Here is a 13,911-nt window from a genome sequence, read left to right as displayed (position 1 = left end):
AGTTAAAGAGAATAAGGTTAAATATTGAGAAGGTAATGGCTTAGATAAATTTTCTAAATTATATTGATAAAAATTGTACGATTTTTTTTTAAATAGTAATAGTTAATATATTTGTTTTATTAGCCACTTTTCGATTGTTTTATAAGTCACTTTTCAAATATCGAATCAATATCTGATTAGTTTAATTAATTAATTTTAAATCCTATATTTACATTCTATAAAAAAAATGTTTTTTGATTGACATGTTAAAAAATATGAAATTTTATCAACAATCTGCAACATTATTTATGTTTATTTTAAAATTTTTTTGTTGAGGGTTAAAGTACGTTTAACAATCTACCAGTAAAAAATAATAATTTCCAAAAAAAATTTAACATAACATTATATATTTTAGATTATAAAATGAATTATAAAGATATAAATACAAAAATTTAATATGGGCAGATAGTTTTTATCATAAATTGAGTTCATTCAAATTAGTCATACAGAGGGGTAAAGTAACGCGAGATTGACTGCAATTTTTTTACTTAGGGCCATTTCTACAAAATATACATGGAATTATTGTAGTATTTATTAGTAAATCCGATATCGTTGAATATTCAAAAACCATAGAAAACTTCAAAACAACTATAAGCCGAAATAAAGCTGGATTATTAATACAAAGATAAACATAATTGGACTTGGGGGTAAAGAACAATTTTATTCGATTTTTGATTCTTTATTATTTTCCTTTGATTTCCAATTTTTTAAAAATGTTCTATTTACCTTTTATACCTAAAAATAAATTGCATAAAAATTATTAGTAAGACGATAGTTTAATAGGTTTTCCCGATATGGGCAGTAGACTATAAATTGAAATTAAAAGTTCATAATAAAATTGTCTAAAATTTATAGGGTGAGTATTATACACCTATTGGAATGCATTCCCGGTAAAATCAGATTTTTTAATTTAAAATATCGAGCTCAATTAATGATTTAACAAATACTGCAGATAGATGTTTCCCAACCTCTTAGGATTTTCCATCCAAGCTTTTCATAATTGAGCGCGTTATTTTAAATTTAAAAATTTGATTTTACCGGGAATGCAATCCAATAGGTGTATAATAACCACCCTATAAATTTCAGACAATTTTAATGCCTACTGCGCATGTCGGGAAAAAAATATTAAACTATCGCCTTAGCCCTTAGCCTTACTACCAAATAATTATTTTTATAAAAAAAAACTTTTTAAAAATAAATAACCAATCATCTGCGAGTATTTTATGTCAATCATATTTTTAAAATAAAAATAAAATTTTTATTTTGTATTAAAATAAAAGTTCAATGAAATAAAAAATATTTTTTTATTAATTAATGTGAATGTGATTAATGCGAATTTTTTTCTATTTTTAAAAAAATATTTGGAATTTGTTTGAAGATATGCATAAAAAACTGGTAAAAAAATATAATTTTTATTTCAATCAATTCTTCCCATATTTTTTTCATAAAAGAAAGAAAGAAAGTAAAAGTAAGAAAGAAAGAAAGTAAAAGTAAGAAAAAAAGAAAGTAAAAGTAAGAAAGAAAGTAAAAGTAAGAAAGAAAGTAAGAAAGAAAGAAGAGAACAAAAGGAGTAATGAAATGAAACAATTTTAGAATAAATTTTATTTTATTATATATTTACTTTTAATTTAACTCAAAGAATATTTTTGTTGACTCATTGAAGAAAATCATATTTTTTTAAAGAATATACATAAAATAAATATTAATCTTATAACAAAAATAAAATTTATATAAATCGGTTATTTAATTTTATTATTTTTAAAAAAGTGTTTAATTATTACATCAATATATCAAAAATTTGAATTTATTAAATGTATATATTATTTTTTTTTACTATCAAATAAAATTAAAAATAAATTATGGCTAATTGTATTTTTGATTTATATCTTATCTTCGAAATAATTTCGTCTTTAAAGCAAAACTACTAAAAAATAAAGGTAAAATAAAGATATATATATAATTTATTATCATAAATATTTTATAAATTCATCAATAATTTTTTAAATTACTTTCGTTTAATTAATTAAATTGCCATTTGACATTTATATAAATTTAAAAGAATATACAAATTAGATATTTATGTAATTATTAATCATTAAATTTCTAATTGTGTCTTTCATCAATAAATTTAGAAATAAGAAGAAAATATTATATTTGAGGAAAAAAATGCTTTAATAAAAATTACCAGCAATTTATTTTTAGATTTTCTACTCTATGCCCATAATTTAAATTTAATTTTTCTTAGCATTTTAAATATTTTATTAAAAATTGGAATATTCAATTTATTTTTATTTCTATTTTATATTCTTATTTTTTATTTTAAATTTAATAAATTTTTTAAGAGTGAAAACTTTCAAAAATTAACATAAATAAATCAAAATATAAAATGCATTTTGAAATATCTTGAATATAAATCAGCTGGTGACGCCATTTTGGTTTTCCATATAAGAATTTTTATAAATTGATGAAAATATGTAAATTATTTTAACTGGCACCAGCTGATTTGCATTGATACACAATGAATGAATTATCAGTCAGGTTGCATACTTTATTGCGAGGTACAATAAATCAAAAATCCAAATAAGCTAAAAGTTTTAAAATCTTTTTTTTAATCCAAAATTTTCGATAGTTTTTATTATCTGACACTGATTTTTTTCGAAAGTCATATCCGACCAAACGAAAAATAAAATCCGATAAAAGAAGTTGCTAAAAATTATACAACTTATTAATTTTTTTCTAAACAAGAGGGGGGTTCCTTATTTTTTGCCAATTTTATTGGCTTAGGGTGATATTTGAATTGTGACTGATTAATCAGCCAACTTTTAACTAACATATAAATTTTTTGTACAAGACATTTTGACTTTTAAATATATCATTTAGAGATCGGGGTGAGGGTATTAAAGGGGATAGATAGTTATGGAGATATTGTCATCATTTGAATATATAACGGAAGGGGGGTATTGATTTAGATTTCCATAATTTGATTTGTATTGCCATATTTTTTGCTCTTTTTGATAAGGTGGGTGAGGGGGGTTCCTTATTTTTTGCCAATTTTATTGGCTTAGGGTGATATTTGAATTGTGACTGATTAATCAGCGAACTTTTAACTAACATAAATTTTTTGTACAAGACATTTTGACTTTTTAATTATCATATCATTTAGAGATCTCTCACAGTGAAAAATCCATATTCTTTACGGTTCAGGCTGAATAGCAATAATATCTTGACGGGCCTGGCTGATTTAATTGTTTGATAGGTTATAATATATTAACGGACCAGTTCTGGCTATGCCGATCTTCAAGACGTCAACTCCTATCATTTTATATTACAAATATTTTTAAATAACGCCAATATTACAAAAATAATTTCTATTGTTTTTCCTCTCGTTTATATCGAAAATTAAATTGCTCAAGGTCTTTGTTTTATAATTTTATTGTTATTTTACGTTGTCATTTATATTATTAAATTTTGGCAATTCGTAAATTAGTTTAAAATGGGAATTTTAAATTAGAATAATTATAATTTATAACATTTTTAATTAGTTTTTTTATTGATAACATTTGAATCAATACCTAGTATATTTAAGTATCAGTTCTTACTCTTTCCTCACAAATCTAGAATTAGCCTCAAATATTTTACATTAAATTTGAGGTGTTGAAAAAATAACTAAAATTAACATTCAACTCAACTTATAATGGCCGCTAATAGATTTGAGGTGATAATTTTATATATATTATAGATATAAGGAAGGAACAATGTATTAAAAATGATATAATGATTTTTATGGATATTTTTATTAACATGGCCACTATATTATTTGAGATGTTAACACATAAGTATTCTTCTAATAATGGGTGCACACCTAATAACGCTATATATCCGTTATTAATAATATCTTTCAAAAATGATAACAGTATTCAATATTCATCTATCATCTCATAACCTTACAGTGTGATTTATTTTATTATCATCATTAATAGGTAACATAAATTAAAAGTATCATATACATTCTATTAATTAATAATTTAATATATTTTTTTAGCCTTTATATAACCTAATCGATAAATATTTATGAGTCTCTACTTCGCCCCTCACCACGTCCACCACAACTACCCTTACCATCACAATTCAATGCAGGAATACCCCGTTAATATATCTTCCCCCCATAATTATCCTTACTTTAACCCTTACGCTAACACCACGTATCCTTACGCTTCTTACTTCGTGGACCCGAACTCCATCATTTACCACAACGGTGTAAACTCGTCAAATTTCAATTACCAATCCAATTTAGTGACATCGCCTAAAAATAATAACAGCGATAAAAATAGTTTAGTAGCACCCAACATGACCAACTTTCCCGGCTCTGCCCATTATTACCCCGTGTCTGCCTCCGCGTACCACAAGGATTACCTTAATAACGAATATGTAACTAGCGATCAAGCCAAATTTGTGGAGGGAGAAGAAAAATATCATGCGCGCGAAATCAATGAAAAAGCGAACGAACCGCTAAACAATAATTGCAAGCGTAAAAGGATAAAGCCAATCAAAGTAAATGGCGCTAAACCCCAAGCTAAAGATGATTTGACTTTCGAGAATATGAATCGTGATATTGATAATAATAATATAAGATGCGCCAAATTAGCTAGGTTCGATTGCGAGAAAGCTTTTGAAGACGAGGATGACTTCAAAGAATTGAATGTTTATAATATCGATTATAGGGGACCAAGAACGAGAGGAGAAGAAGAGGATGCAGATAAAGGAGAAGAAAATGCTAGTTATTACGGGCATGAGCTAGACGGTGATTCCGATGACAGAGATGGGATTTACAAAAATGGTAAAGATAAAAACAATGACTCCACTCTATATCCCTGGATGAAAAATCAATTTGGTTATTAATCATTTTTATTAATTATTTTTTATATATCTCATATGTAAGTTATCTATATTAAATATAAATATCATCCATCCCAAATTTAAAAAAAAATATAATGAAGTTCTTTCCCGCCTTTATTCTTAACTAATATTAAATATCGTATATAGATCTTGCACCGGCGAATCTAATTGGCGACTGTGCGCTGCTTGGCCCCTATTGACATAGGCGGGGTAAATCAGCGCCCTGATATTTAAAAATTTTTTAATTAATAAGATATACACAGATATATCGCCATGTTTTTAGATCTTTATTGAAAAGAAAACTAATTATAAAACTCATTTTAATTTTGTATAATCATGTAAAAAATAATTTTATGTAAATTTGTCATATAAGAATGATCTCCTTTAATTCAACGTCAATTAAGCGAGTGTGCTTGTTTCCAGATCACAGAGAATATTTTTGGATAGCATAAAAATTCTAAATATTTAGAATATCCATATCCTGGGAATGGCTGATATTTTCCGAGAAGAATATGGAATTTGCATAATTAGGGCTGTGCCGATCAACATATATTCACCGATCCGATTCAATATATTTCGATATTGGTTCAAAACCGATTCGATATTTATATTGATTTTTTCACCCCTCTTTGAAACAAATGTAATAAAAAATTCATATTTTCTAAAACGAATTATGCATTTAATTTAATTTTAATATTTTTATTTATACAATTAAGACTCATTTAAAAAAATATGTAAATATTTAATAATGTATCCATTATATTTTGAATACTAGTATATATATATATATGTTATGAATTATAAAATTGTAATATTTAATACATAAAATTATAATATATTTGATTTTTTAAAATCAATATGAGAGAGTCTGGCTATAAATCTCTACTATGTGGACTATCTATATCCCCTCACATACTGAAAACAGACTCAGATGGGACATTTGTTGCAGGAGGTGCCCAAAATTTATGTGCAGGTTTTGACAAATTTGAATACTTTTCAGCATTAATTCTCCAATTGTCAAGTGGATCCACAGGGGATATAATATAAATATCAATGTTAGTAGAGTTATCTAAATAGACACAGATAAAAATAGCATTCTTAAAATTGTGATTTTCATACAAACCCAACCTTTTGTTGGGTTTGAAAAATAATCAGATACCCCCCAAACAAATGGGTCAAATATAACTCAGCCAAGCAATATACTATATAAAAGATGAAAAATATGTTACTATACCATCTAAATATAATTTTGATTTCTTTCAAGTATGGCAGATCATCTAGATTACTATCGATTTCAATTATTTTATTTGATACTAGTTTCTCTTTTAATTTTCAATTTTAATATAAAAAATTTAGGCGGTTTTGTGCATTTCCATTGTTTTAAAATTAAATAAATAATTATTTAGAATTTTTTTAAAAAAAGATTTAGAATCTTTCAATTTTTATAAAAATAAATTTAAAAAATCTTTTGAAATATTATAATAATGTAAAATAAACTATAAATATATATAACAAAAAATAATAAAAAGATCGGATCGAATAGAATTTTTATACAGGTATAGGCCATATCCGATATTTTTTGAAAACGTTAAATATCGGTGCCGATCCGATCCTATATTTAATATCGGCACAGCATAATATATAAAAATATAACTCCACCACAAAGAAGTATAAATTAAAACTTTAGAACTGAGAATTAAATATTACCTTGGGAAAATATTATAAATGATATTTACTTTGCTAATTACTATAAAGTAAGGATTATAGAAATAAATGGAGGAGGCCAAAATGGCATTTTCATTAACTATTTTGACCCGACAACTCTGCCTAGAAAATAAGTCAACATTTAAATAATTTTTGAAATAGAAAGTAAATTAAAATATTTAATATTGCTTATAGGTTGCGAAAAGGAAGCGCTAATTTTTTCTAAATCATTAATTATTGAAAATAGAAATGTTCAACTGTTTCTTAATTTCTAAAGAAAAATTCATATTTGCTCTACCAAATCCGAAAGTTTGAATAATATTATTAATTAGATTTTTATTAGCTTCTTCAGATAATATTCTTTCAAGCATAATTAATAGACTATGCTATCTATTTAAGGTATCAGGGTATGGATCAGTGCTATCGAGATCCAAAATATCCGATGTTAGATATCTATTGTATTTAGGTATTTACCTGATGACATTATGCGATTACAATAATGATGTTGACCAATCATTACAATAACAATGTATAAAATTTGAAAATTATTTATAAAATTTATATCATGTGACAATTAACCATACTGTCTATGTTGTATTTAATACTTCTATCCTAAATGAATTTTTAGGCTAGCCAATAGTAACTCAAAATCGCTCCATTTAACCCGATTTTTAAAAACGATTAACTCAATATTTTAGGCAGAAAAATATTGCCTAAGTGAGATTTCGCTAATAGCCATTCAGACCTTTGTGTCAATCAGTAGAGTCACTAGAGGGCGCAGGAGCTCGAGCCCCCTCAAAATTATGATTTTTTTATACCAAAAAAGATTAAGTTAACTTAGCCAACTGAGATTGTAAAGGCTAGTGGCGCCACTCGTATCAATTATGAGCAAAATATTTAGGTTTGTTTAATACTTATCTGGATACAATACTGAGTTAGCCGTTTTTAAAATGGGCTCAAATAGAGCGATTTTGCATAATTATACAAACCGATATTTACTAAGAATGCCACGTCCCTAGCAGGAATTTTATGTGATATTAAAATTATTAAATACAATTTTCTTATACATTGTTCGTAATCTCAGATTTTTAAAATATTCTGTAAGTGCGATAGAGATTTCAGCGGTTTCGATATACTCCAGTAAAATTACCCTTTTTTTATGAATGAGCTCCTGAATTTATTCATTTTTAGTATTGATCTGGGACCGGCCCAAATGTTAATATTTATGCCCCTCAGGCCTTCCCACCAAGTCCTACCATATTTTTAGGCTAGAACCCGGTTTCTGACTAATTGGCTTGCAGTACTCTGATTGGCAGCTCGTCAATCATTGCAATTTTATTTTATATCATTTCTACATTTAATTATATTTTATAATTAATTTTCTTATTCTGGTAATTTGGCCAGAGAAAGAAAAATACAAATAATTTATTTTTTAAAAAATTAAATTGTCCTTGTATTGTTAAAGGCCTTTGTTTTTTTTTAAATTTGTGCTATCAAGATTATTTAAATATATATTTTTTTAATTTTATCTTTGTTTTAATGCTAAAAAAAAATATTTCAATGCCACCATGATTTTTAAATATAATTCAAGTCAGCACGATTCGAAGATATTTCTAATATTTTCCGACAGATTCAATGAAAGTTTTTTTAAAAATATCCGAATTTGATCAGATTAGAATCCCCATTTTTAAACTAATAAAATTCAAGAAATAGTAAAATTTTTAGAAGACGGAAGAACGATAAACGTTATAAGATTATCTTGCAAAAAAAATACTTATAAAAGTATTAGGAAAACAAAACATATTCTCCCGGCCCTATAATTAAACGGAATCCGGGAGAATGTCTCAAACAGGATCCTATTTTAGCCACATTTAACATATCCGATTGACATTTTTTTCAGAACTTTTTTGACATGTCACTTACTATTGTATTTTATCTTTTAATTGTTTACTGTCAACTGATCTGATTAACTAATATTATAGACCTAACCTTAACCCAAATTTAGGGAATCCGCTAGAAACAGGGAAAAGGAGATTAGGGAGAAATTTTCATTTGACGCTTACATTGTTTTTTTTTAATCTTCATTTTAACATTCTCATCCATCGTCCTCTTAGGAAAAAAAAAACATTTTTGGAAAAAATATAACCATTGCTTCCACTAATCGATAATCATATTTCAAAAAAAAAATGAAATGTAGTCTTGACTAAAAAAAGTTTTTTTTCCTCTTCGTCACCGATTTCTCGGGATGTCAATATTATTTTATTGATTTTTCTTTGGTTCCTCGAAAAAAAAAAACTAAATTAAATCAAAATTTTTATGATTCCGTATATATTAATAATTAATTTTTTTAAACTGAATTTTAATCTCACAAACCTGATCGACCTTGGATAAATCTTTTTTTAGCTTGGTTAGACCAGACCCTGATTTTAACACTTTTCCCATTATAAATTTTTTATTTTCTTATTATATAATTTTAAAGAATATAATTAGTATAACATGAGAGCAGTAGCGAAATCAGCTGGACTTGTGTTACATGTGTGGTTATTAAATAGATAGCTTATACTAAAAATAAACATTATTTTAGGTGACATATAGGGTCATTTATTTACATATTAACTTTAGCCCCATATTCATAGTTGAGTGGGAGTGATTCCTCATCCCAACATTTAAAAAATGTAACCAAGTTAACGAGGCCAGTCATGAATCTTATAGTTGTATAGCTATTACACTCATACGTTTTGGGGGGAAATGAAAAGGACGATAATTAGATAAAGAATTTTTTTTGATACATATATTTAAAAATTGTGAAATTTAACATTTTACTTTTTGGAACAAAACACTAGCTAAAAATTAGGCTTTTGACCATATCATATCTAATATATGTATTATTTTTCACTAGCTCATATCAATTTTTACCCAAATTATGGGCTATTACGACCTTATTTTAAAAGAAAATACATAACATTTATAATCAAAATATGATTAATTATATAAAATTCAAGGTCTGCTTTTATTTGATAATTATCAGAGACCTACAGAGGTACCGTTTGCCCGGCCCGGTCCCGATTTTTTTTATTGCATTTATTCTTAATTTTTATAGCTATTAATAGCGATCTGTTTTAAATTATGCGGTCCTGCCCGGGGTATTTTTTTTTAAATTTTTAAGTCCTACCCGGGTATGTTTAATTACGGTATGGCCCATGTGCCCGGGCTTAGAACCGAGCATGCAGTTCTCTGATAATTATAATTATTTCCTTCTATTTTTTTTTATTAAATCATTTTGTGAATACTTTTTATAAAATAGATCGAAAAAAGGGACGCCAAACTTATACCCGCCACCAAACGCTCGAGTTAGAAAAAGAATTTCATTACAACCGTTACTTAACGCGTAGGCGCCGGATAGAAATCGCCCATAATTTGTCGCTCTCCGAGAGACAAATCAAAATTTGGTTCCAAAACCGACGAATGAAATGGAAGAAAGAAAAGTTCGCCGAACCCCTGGACCCTATCACAGCTGACAATAACTCTGCAAATCTTGATACGTTTTTAGAGGAAAACTTATGGGGACGCGATTGCGATTCGGATAAAAATGCCGTGGGAGAAGACAACAATATAAAAAACGAATATTCCCAATCTTCCAACGATGAAAACATCGATTTTAAAAAGAGGGAAAATGGCCTTGGGGATCATTTTACCAAAAATCACCAATCCAGTAACGAAGATTTTAATCGGTTACGTTTAAATTTGGGCAAAGATATCGAAATTACATGAAAACATTATAAATTGTACTTAATATATTTTGTATTATCGTAAACATCATAATTCCATTTTCTATATACGTATAATCATGTTTCGCTCTTTTCAACATAATTTATCCAATATTTGATGTACCTTATCTCAATAGAGCTTATTGCCTCTTCTTCTTTCTTTTTTTTTGGTAGCTTCTCTGTGTATATACATAAATACTTCTGTACTCGACAAATTAAGGAGAAGAAAAAAAATTGTTAAACCGCTATTCTCATATAATATCTTCTTCCTCTTAATATTTTCAACGTTGTTAATACAGTCATCTTTTTTTTGATGCATATCTTATATAAGGGTAAATCAGAGCACTCTACTTATTTATATAGCATTTTACCCTGTAAACTATCATTTCAAACCTGTTAATGAATCATTTTAAATAGTCTTTCAAGCTTGAAATCATGATTTTACCAAGTAAAATGCTATAATATAATACTATAAAATATTGCTTATAAATTGAGTAGCAGAGTTTAGCTTTGTGTTTGTTGGATATTTTTTTAATATGAAAAACAAACGATTCAATTAGAAAGCGCTAGAATGAATACTTTGTTTGTATTTCCTTATAAAATTTATATCGCAATAATTTTTCAAAAAAAAAAAATTATATTTTTCAATTTTTTTTTTCCAATCACCAAACAAAAACAAATAAAACGGGTATATTATATTATAATAATATTTTTAAAAAATTAATATTTTTTTGTCAAAATTTATTTTTAAAAAATAAATTATTCGTAATATATTATATGTGCTAGCGAAAAAATGGTCAAGGACATTTAGTGCTAATAATTTCATGATAAATTTTTTTGTTTCAATTTTATTTTGTATATGTTTTTGAGTGATAGCCGTAACTGCCATATCATTCAACCAGGGATCTGGAAAGTTCCTCGATCAGAAATATTTTAATATAGGAAATGAATGGGATCAGATTACTATTTTTAAAAGTTAATCTTCCGGATTCTCGTTAAACATACCGGCATCTCGTAAAGTTTTAAATATAAAAAATAACGAGAACTGAACCTATTTTATAAGATTGGATCCAGCCCGACTTTTCTGAAACTCCAACTTAGCTCGAACTATAATTTAGTAGTTACAAGACGGTAAAATTATAAACACTTGAGGTTAAAAAAATTTGGGGATTTTTGCAAGCCACAAAGAATCCTTGTAAGTAATTGCCTCCCCTCGATCGGAGTCTAAAATAAAATATGCTGCATATATATTTTTTGTAAATTTTAATAATTTTGAGTTTTCTACGAAATCAAGGGGTTTTTTTATTACTACTATCGTAAAATATCATAATATTCGTAGGCCAAATTTCTGAATAAAAATTTTTTATTACACGAATTGTCTATATTTATTGTATTTATAATGTAAAAATATATCATTAATTTACATTTTGTTTATAAATGAAACGAGAGTGGTTCTATTCTTATCCGATAAGATTATTTATATAGTTACCTCCAGACTGAAGTTCTTAAGATTCTTCTTTTTTTTAAATTTCAACTTGCAATAGATTATTTTCCTATCAAATCCATTTCATTCTCTCTGTGAACAGTCATATAGCGAAAGAATCTCAATCCTGAGTAGATGAAATTACCTCTTCGAGAAATCGGACTTTTCCTCCACTTATAAACAGCTAGAATTGGCTATAAAGATTGAAATTGGATAAATTCTCCAAAATCCTCCAAGCTAACATAAAGTGTCAGCATACAATTTAACAATGAGGCAGAGAATGACTCTTGACAAAGCAAAAATATTTTCAAATGAACTCATATTTAATTTGTATGTATGATATATCAATATAATCTAACGAAAAACACTAATTAATAACTAAATCATAGCAAATGCTTTAAATACCTATACAACAAATGAGTTGATACAGAAGAATAATATTATTAATAATTTTTCAAGCACGATCGATAGAAGATAAAGATTTTTGTAGAGTCATTTAATTATTCAAAGAACCCGAAATTTAGAAGTTCCGATGGTGTAAAGAAAAATTATGACCCAAGAGAAATTTTGTAATATATTATTTCGTAAGGATTCATGAAATTTAGGAGGGTTTCATTGTCCCTAGTTTTTAGGCATTTTTGTTAATTTTAAAAGACCTGATTTTGAAAGTAAATGTTGTGAATAGAGTAGCGGAGACGAAAGTCTTGTCGAGCTTTAAAAGGCAAATCTTAATAAAAATTAAAAATATTTTTATTTTTAATATTTCATTTATTCCTTATTTCGTAGTCTTTATAAAATATTTAAATTTTAAAATATCAGATACTTATTGCAAAATTCCCTAAAATATTTTTGGGTAGGATTGAGCTATACCCGGTGTTAGATTTCTATAATGGGCAGGCGATTCGTTATTTTTAAATTTTTTAGACCATCCGCCCACTTATAATACATTTTTAATATATTTAGAAATTATCTATAAATTTTGTTTAAACCGCCAGCCCGCCCGGCTCATGTTTAAAAATTATTTTAATGGCCGGTTTGGCTCATTATTTATTTTTATGTATTTTTAATTAAATATATATATAATATAAAAATAAAAATATTATAATAAATTCAAGTCTTCTCCTCATTGTGCCTGAAATTAAAAATTCACCCCCACCCCCCTCGCCAGCCTATTACTTTAAAAATGCTTTTAACCCATCCGCCCATTGTTGAAAATAATTTAGAGAACCAGACCACGCCCCGAAGTATGGGTACCCGGTGTATCGTTATGAGATGAATACCTATTGTGAGTTGAATACTGTAAATACTCGTGCATTAATACATGTTCTTATTTGTAAATATGGCCTCCAATATTTTGAAGATGGTAAAATGAAAATTTTATTTATATAAATTTTAAATAAATGCCAATCTAATCATTATATTAAATTTATACTTAACATGAAAATTAATAAATTTTATTAGCAGGGAAATCAATATTAAATTAATAAAAAATCATCAAAATAAATTAACTGCTTACGGTATATATTAAAATATCAAAGTATTCATAGTAAGATCACGGATAAAAATATCCACGGACAAATAAAATTGAATTATTTATACATTTTTAAAATCACTATTTTTAACAAATATCTAAAATTAAGGTATTTATGTCAGGTGTCTTTTGGTCTTTAGGTATTTTTGTCCTGTACGTACCTTATTGTTGGAATCTTTTTGCCCAAGACATTTCAGTTCGTAATTCATTTTATAAGTATTTTGTGTTAATTTGTAAAAATGACTGACAATATTTATATCAGAGACTTGCAGAGGTACCATTCGCACGGCCTGGCCCGGATTTTTTTATAAATTTTTTTTGGGCCTGGCTCGGCCCGGCTTTTTTTATTTTCCAGGCCCAAGATTTTTTATTAAATTTTTCGGCCCGGATTTTTTAAAAATATATTACATTTATTTTTAATTTTTATATTTAGTAATGACCTTCTATAATATTCGATTTTAGATTATTCAGCCCGACTCGTAATTCTTTTT

At 26.8% G+C, this 13,911-nt stretch overlaps 1 protein-coding gene across 4 annotated transcripts; it reads left to right on the top strand.

The window, feature by feature from the left end:
- Nucleotides 1–1,342: 1,342 nt before the first annotated feature.
- LOC135929841 (homeobox protein Hox-B5b-like) lies at nucleotides 1,343–11,090 on the top strand. 4 transcript variants are annotated; one of them, XM_065466570.1, is made up of 3 exons: nucleotides 1,343–1,434; nucleotides 4,082–4,930; nucleotides 9,944–11,090. In XM_065466570.1, exons 2-3 carry the CDS (start codon nucleotides 4,111–4,113, stop codon nucleotides 10,408–10,410), a joined length of 1,287 nt encoding a protein of 428 aa, XP_065322642.1. In that variant the 5' UTR covers nucleotides 1,343–1,434; nucleotides 4,082–4,110; the 3' UTR covers nucleotides 10,411–11,090. The 4 variants fall into 4 exon arrangements, with proteins under 4 accessions (XP_065322642.1, XP_065322641.1, XP_065322643.1 ...); XM_065466569.1 differs by lacking the exon at nucleotides 1,343–1,434 and adding an exon at nucleotides 1,822–1,976; XM_065466571.1 differs by lacking the exon at nucleotides 1,343–1,434 and adding an exon at nucleotides 3,605–3,754.
- Nucleotides 11,091–13,911: the final 2,821 nt, after the last annotated feature.

The sequence above is a fragment of the Gordionus sp. m RMFG-2023 genome, chromosome 5 (assembly GCF_954871325.1).
Source record: "Gordionus sp. m RMFG-2023 chromosome 5, tfGorSpeb1-WG-v2, whole genome shotgun sequence".
Taxonomy (NCBI): Eukaryota; Metazoa; Nematomorpha; class Gordioida; order Chordodea; family Parachordodidae; genus Gordionus; species Gordionus sp. m RMFG-2023.
Note: the sequence above shows the minus strand (reverse complement) of the source record. Positions and strands in the feature narration are given on the sequence as shown.